Source organism: Lolium rigidum, chromosome 4, assembly GCF_022539505.1.
Source record: "Lolium rigidum isolate FL_2022 chromosome 4, APGP_CSIRO_Lrig_0.1, whole genome shotgun sequence".
Lineage (NCBI taxonomy): Eukaryota > Viridiplantae > Streptophyta > Magnoliopsida > Poales > Poaceae > Lolium > Lolium rigidum.
Window position 1 is genome coordinate 43,164,223 of NC_061511.1, and position 7,546 is coordinate 43,171,768.

At 46.7% G+C, this 7,546-nt stretch overlaps 1 protein-coding gene across 1 annotated transcript; it reads left to right on the plus strand.

Annotated features, from left to right (window-relative positions):
* The first annotated feature begins 326 nt into the window (after positions 1–326).
* LOC124708084 lies at positions 327–3,211 on the plus strand. The gene is made up of 4 exons (XM_047239772.1): positions 327–393; positions 542–1,107; positions 1,458–2,417; positions 2,499–3,211. Exons 2-4 carry the CDS (start codon positions 549–551, stop codon positions 3,191–3,193), a joined length of 2,214 nt encoding a protein of 737 aa, XP_047095728.1. The 5' UTR covers positions 327–393; positions 542–548; the 3' UTR covers positions 3,194–3,211.
* Positions 3,212–7,546: the final 4,335 nt, after the last annotated feature.

Here is a 7,546-nt window from a genome sequence, read left to right on the forward strand (position 1 = left end):
TTATATATGGAGGGTAAAATATGAATAATCTGTTGGAGTATGAAGGAATATGGAGGAAAAATCTTTTTGGATGGCCGTCTAGATCGATGGACAAAATATGGAGGGAGAATTATGAAGGTGCTACTGAGCTGCTGGTATGGAAAAGGAAAGGGCATATCCGGTCCCCTTGTTCTAAGCATTGTCGTGTAACATGCAGGTCACCCTGGCCCAGCAAAGAACCGATAAGGAATCAACAATAGCTTTAACAAACCTGTCCGTATCTACTCTCACGTATAAATACCCCTCCTGGGGTCTTCCCTTGTGACAAACCAGAGCTTTGAGCAACACCAAAACAAAGTTACAGGGCTATTTGCAGTAGTAGTCTCCGAGAGAAGGTGAAGGTTGATCGCAGAGGTAATTTAAACTGTTAATCCATGAACTAATTACCTTTCCAGCTGCCAATTACACTGGAAGAGTGTACGTATTTTTTAATAGATAATTGAAGAGCATAAACTAAAGTTGTACGTACGTGAGTCTAATTGTTTTGTACATGGCAGTGAAGGGCGAATATGCAAGGCCGCGGCAGCATCGCCTTCTTCTCGACCTACAGGCCGCCGGTGCCGCTTGACATCTTCTCCTCCACCATCCCGGGATCGCCGGCCGGCAAAGAGCTCCTGCTCACCGACGGCGTGTCGTACAACTACGACTGCCGCCCCATCCCTCCGGCGGCGCTCAAGGAGCTTCTGACGTGGTTGGGCAAGAAGAATCAGAAACTGGCCAGGGAGTGCGGCGCCACCCCGGACGACGCCGACAAGGGCCGCGTCACCGGCCTGATCTTCGTCTCCGAGAGGGACAACGGGCTGGAGACGCTGCACGTGGCCCTGCGCACGAACAACCAGGTGAAGGTGTTCCGCTTGGCTGACATCTACGGCGCTGACACCTTCGGCGGTGTGCGCATGGAGGACAGCGGCTGCATCGCCGGCGGTTTTAAGGTGGGCCCACGCAGCGTCGGCCACTCGCTAGTGTATGTTTCGACCAAGGAGCCGGCGAAAACTCGCCGTACGCCATGGACCGTGGTGTACAAGACCAACCTTGCAGACGGCAAGACCCAGCGCCTCACTCCACAAGGTACGTAACGTTCTAGCTAGTACATATATATATACTTCATCCCAAAATGTGAGGCATCTAAGGTTTAGTCAAAAGTTAACATATTTTAAGTTTGATCAAATTTATCCGTAAAAAATATAAACATTCATAATACCAAATCAATATCGATCAATAGATTCACGAGAAATTATAGTTTCTCAAAATTTTCATTTAATATTTTAGATATTCATTTTTTTCTCGTATAAACTTGATCAAACTTACAAGATATTAACTTTTGACTAAACCTTAAGGGCCTTACATTCCGGGATAGAGAGGGAGTGCTTGCTAAGCTTGGCTTAGCGCAAAACTGATTCGATATATATGGATTCCAGGGCAATATGATTTGAGCCCCGCTGTGTCACCATCCGGGACGATGGTAGCGGTGGCGTCGTTCGCAGACAGCAAATGGCATGGCGAGATCGAGAACCTCAAGACCAACATCCTTGTGATGAACGTGGATGGGGACCTGGGCCGGAGGCTGGTCATCAAGGACGGCGGCTGGCCGACGTGGGGCAGCGACAGTGTCATCTTCTTCCATCGAGGCGTGGACATGACGCTCCCCGATGGCACGGTTCAGACAGCGTGGGGCGTGTTCCGCTACGACATGACCACCAGGGTGACCGTCCGGGTGACACCGGCGGCGTTCAACTGCATGACACCGGCCGCCATCAGCAGCACCAAGGTGGCGGTGGCGACCATCCGCGAGCGCTCCGGTTTCGGCGACGTCCGCAAGGAGGCGCAATACCGGCACATCGAGATCTGCGACACGGCGATGCCGGGGCAGGTGATCGAGGTCACCCGGCGGGGGACACACCCGAAAGCCGACCACTACAACCCATTTGTGGACGACGGCGGCAAGCGCATCGGGTACCACCGCTGCAGGACAAGCCAGGCCCCAGACGACCCTACTCGGAGGGTCGACAAGCTGCAGTCGCCGGCGGGCAAGGACGTGGGGCTGTTCAGGGTGTCCGGCGTGTTCCCGACCGTCTCTAAGGACGGCACTAAGCTCGCCTTCGTCGACAATGAGTTCAGCGCCGTGTGGCTCGTCGACAATGAGCTGGGCCTGCGTAAGGTGCACGAGACCGGCGGCCCAGACAGGATCTTCTCGCCGGTGTGGAACCAGAACCTCTTGCTGGACTCCCTCTACGTCTGCATGGGCCCCTCCTTCCACCCCGACAACGCGCTCGAGATCTGCAGCATCCCACGCGCCTCGGACCCTGGTCGCGTGCATGGCATCTTGCAGCTCACGCAGGGAGGTTTCAACAACGCCTTCCCATCCAGCAACCCACAGGGTACGTACGTGCTCAGTTCATTAACCAATTAACAAACGGGAATATATATACCAACAATTGATCGAGAATGCATGCATGCAGGGAACAAGTTCGTGTTCCGGTCGACGAGGGACGGCGGACCCAACAAGTACAAGAACCTCTACATCATGGACAACTCGGTGGTCGGGGCCAACGGCGGCGGCAAGCTGACGCGTCTCACAAACGGGCCCTGGACCGACACCCACTGCCAGTGGTCCCCGAGCGGGGACTGGATCGTCTTCTCATCCACGCGCGATAAGCCAGCGACGGCGCCGCCAAAGGACTTTGGCCTCGACCCTGGCTACTTCGCCGTCTACCTGGTGAAGGCGAACGACCCCACGGTGGTGGTACGAGTCATGAGGAGCGGCAGCGACCTCTCCGGCCACGTCAACCACCCGGTTTTCAGCCCGGACTGCCGGAGCATCGTGGTCACGTCCGACCTGGCCGCGGTGTCCGTGGACCCCATCTCCCTGCCGCTCTTCGTGCACTCGGTGCGTCCCTACGGCGACATCTTCCTCATCGACATCGACAACAAAGACATCACAAAGAACAAGGACGTGCAGTCGTACAAACGCATCACGCACAGCCGCTACGAGAACTCCACCCCCTGCTGGACCGTGCTCTCGCCGGACGACCCGAGAGCACCGTGGACCACCATGGCCGGGAAGGGCCCCGCTGCGGCCTTTAGGCCGGGGTGCCCGTACGCCGAGAGCTTTAAAATGACCGGCCACCTCATCGTCCCCAAGAGGTGCTGCTAAGCATCCTCATCCATCCATCCACCCGCTGAATCAGTTGCTACCCCTAATAAGAACGACGTAATAAAAGGCTACAAAATAAGATAAGGCTTCCTTCTATATATATATGGTCGGGAAGGGCCCCGCTGCAAACTTTACGCCGGGCTGCCCTTATGCGGAGAGCTTTAAAATGACCGGCCACCTCATCGTTCCGAAAAGGTGCTGCTAAGCATCCTCATCCATCCATCCACCCACCCGATGAATAAGTTGCTACTCCATATATACTTCTATATCGAAGCCTCCAATAAGAACGACGTAATAAAGGCTACAAAATAAGATAAGGCAGGTCAGTTGGAGTGTACTACCTCCCGCAGTATATAGTTTTGTTTCTCGTGTAAGTTGCATTAATCATGTCTATCTAAGATGCATTGTTACTAATGCAGCATGTATGTATGTTTACGTGTATGTAAACACATATTTACCTATATATATTGAATAAGATGTACTTACGTTTGATTATTAATCGATCCATCTTTATGTTATCATTAATTAGTCCTTGCATGCATGCATGGTTCCATTATGTTCTCAATTTCAATGGTGCATTAAGCCTACTCCTCTTTTTTTTACCTTTTCTTTTAATGACTTACAAGTGACAAGTGCGTAGGATCGTCGCAGCCTTTCACTCCAGACTACTTCCAGGCTTGTATCGCAAAATGGATTGCAAAAACTCGTGTTTTTCATGTTTTCTGCCTCCATTTTCGTGGGCTATAGCTCACAGTTTTCTTATTTTTTCTATCCATTTCATGGGCTATAGGGTACATTTTCCTATTCCAGGGATGATTAATAGCTACCGTAACCACCGATACATGGTTTGAGCGGCGTCGCAAAAACTCGTGTTTTTCATGTTTTTTGCCTTCATTTTCGTGGGCTATAGCTCACAGTTTTCAATTTTCGAGATGTTTCTCAGCGACGGATCCACTAATACATGGTTAGACGGGTGTCACCAAAACTCATATTTTACATGTTTTCTGCCCATTTTAAGTGGCCATAACGCACATTTTTCGGTTCCCGGGATGATTTCCAGCTACCGTAACCACCGATACATGGTTTGAGAGGCGTCGCAAAAACTCATGTTTTTTGCCTCCATTTTCGTGGGCTATAACTCACAGTTTTCTTGTTTTCTATACATTTCATGGGCTATAGCGCACATTTTCAGGTTTCCGAGACGATTTAGAGCTAGCGTAACCACATATACATGGTTTGAGAGGCGTCGCATAAACTCGCGTTTTTCATGCATTTTGCCTCCATTTTCGTGGGCTATAGCTCACAGTTTTTAATTTCCGGGACGTTTCCCAGCGACGGGGTCCACTGTTACACGGTTAGACGGATGTCGCCAAAACTCATATTTTTCATGTTTGATGCCCATTTTAAGAGGCCATAACACACATTTTTCGGTTCCTGGGATGATTTCCAGCTACCGTAACCACCGATACATGGTTTGAGAGGCGTCGCAAAAACTCGTGTTTTTCATGTTTTCTGCCTCCATTTACATGGGCTATAGCTCACAATTTTCTTTTTTTTCTATCCATTTCATGGGATATAGGGCACATTTTCCTGTTCCCGGGACGATTTCCAGCTACCGTAACCACCGATACATGGTTTGAGAGATGTCGCAAAAACTCGTGTTTTTCATGTTTTTCATGTTTTTTGCCTCCATTTTCTTGGGCTATAGCTCATAGTTTTCAATTTTCGGGATGTTTCTCAGCGACGGATCCACTTATACATGGTTAGACGGGTGTCTCCAAAACTCATATTTTACATGTTTTCTGCCCATTTTAAATGTCCATATGGCACATTCTTCGGTTTCCATGATGATTTCCAGCTACCGTAACCACCAATACATGGTTTGAGAGGCGTCGCAAAAACTCGTGTTTTTCATGTTTTCTGCCTCCATTTTCGTGGGTTATAGCTCACAGTTTTCTTGTTTTCTATACATTTCATGGGCTATAACGCACATTTTTCGGTTCCCGAGACGATTCACAGCTAGCGTAACCACATATACATGGTTTGAGAGGCGTCGCATAAACTCGCGTTTTCATGCTTTTTGCCTCCATTTTCGTGGGCTATAGCTCAAAGTTTTTAATTCCCGGAACGTTTCCCAACGACGGGGTCCACTGTTACATTGTTAGAAGGATCTCGCCAAAACTCATAATTTTCATGTTTGGTGCCCATTTTAAGTGGCAATAGCGCACATTTTTCGGTTCCCGAGACGATTTCCAGCTAGCGTAACCACCGATACTCGTGTTTTTCATGTTTTCTACCTCCATTTTCATGGGCTATAGCTCACTTGGAGTGTACTACCTCCCGGAGTATATAGTTGTTTCTCGTGTGTAAGTTGCATTAATCATGCCTATGTAAGATGCATTGTTACTAATGCAGCATGTGTGTATGTGTACGTGTATGTAAACATATATTTACCTATATATATTTAGTAAGATGTACTTACGTTTGATTATTAATCGATCCATCTTTATGTGATCGTTAATTAGTGCTTGCATGCATGCATGGTTCCATTTTATGTTCTAAATTTCTACGGTGCATTAAGCCTACTTCTCAACGGATTTTCCTTTTCCTTTAATGACTTAAAGTGCATAGGATCATTGTAACCTTTCACTCCAGAGTATTTCCATGCTTGTATCCCAAAAAGGATGATTATCCTGCACCAAAATCTTCATAGCCTTGATCGATAACAAGGGTGATCAGGTAATAATATTTTTGAATTTATGATTTGATATACATAAAATAACAAACAAATAAAACAACGTGACACGATCGATAAGATGCATATGCAATTAAAAAAATAAGCAAGGCACAACTAATAAAGCAACGATAATTCTTAGCCTTCTAACTTTATTAATACTTTAGACAAGTTAATTAAAAAAAGCATTACTCTGTATTTTTAGTTCCATGTTGAAACAAAAATTTAGTTTGCTTTGCTTCAAGAACAACAAAACTTTGTATGTTGCGTTACAATTGTGAAACAGATCGTAGGTGGAACATACTATATACAAATAAAAAGTTAATTGAGTATATCGCATGTTGCTTGATATCAATCTTAATGTTTGAGCCTCAATGCTGATCTTACGGTTGCTTCTAGGTCCTTCTGTATTACGTGGTTAACATTACTAGATAACTAATACTTAACTTTATAGTATTGTTTTTCTACCTAACATACCATCTTGCTAATACATTATTATTTCTTACGAGAGACACTAACTAGGCACGGGCACGCGCGCCTTCACGGTCTAGTTACACTTGCAAAAGCAAATCCATGCAAGGCCATTCTGATCCAAACACAGAAACAAATAACAAGCCAGCAATGCCGCTCAATGAGTGCTAGTTAGCTAGCTAGCTAGCAATAAACAAAAGAATATGATCCTTGCTTTTTGTTGTTTGTTATAGGACATATGCTTTACATATACCCATGTGAATTTTTTAATGGCCAAATTTTACTAAGAATTTAGAAAGGAAATTTAGTAAGTTTTATCGTATATAGTCAAAAACTTAAATCAAAAGGTACAAGTAAGCACTGGTTATCTATCTCCAACTTAAGTGAGTCCGGATCTAACTAATCAATCTAACTACATAGGCCATTAGCCCAAAGATGGATCAGAAGATCTCAACTACTATTTATCACTAAGGGAAAAACAGGGGCTGCCGTGCAGCAAATCATTGCCGTGAGCCCACGCACGGCAAAGATTTCTTTGCCGTGCGCACCGAGCATAACTCACGGCAAAGAAAAGGCGCACGGCAACATCTGAAGGGAGCGCACGGCAAAGAGACCGTTCACGGCAAAGTCTGAAGATAGCGCACGGCAAAGAAATCACCACGGCAATGGCCCAACACACCGCACGGCAAATATTCGGTGCACGGCAAAGGCGTTGGGCATTGCCGTGCCTCGCCCTTTGCCGTGCCCCCAGCTGGGATGCACGGCAACGCAGCCTTTGCCGTGCGTTTTGGCTTTGCCGTGCGCCATATGACATTTCCTTTGTTTTTCTTTCTGTTTTATTTCATCTAGTACTTATATTTCTTTCTTTAATTAGTTTTACTTTTTGATGACTATTTATTAGTGCTACTTAAGACAATGTGTATATACCCATACTATTTGCAATACAAAAGTACTCTCCATCTTCATCCCCCCACATATACCAGGGTTTTGGAAAATCTGCTAAGTGTTATCGCCCAAATGTGAGGAAGGTCACACCAGGGAGCTATTTTCACACCATTACACCTTCCACCACACTTTCACACATATCATAGGTCCACATGCAAGATTTGGTGGGATTCCGGTGCTCCGGCGGTCATTCTCCCCCTCCT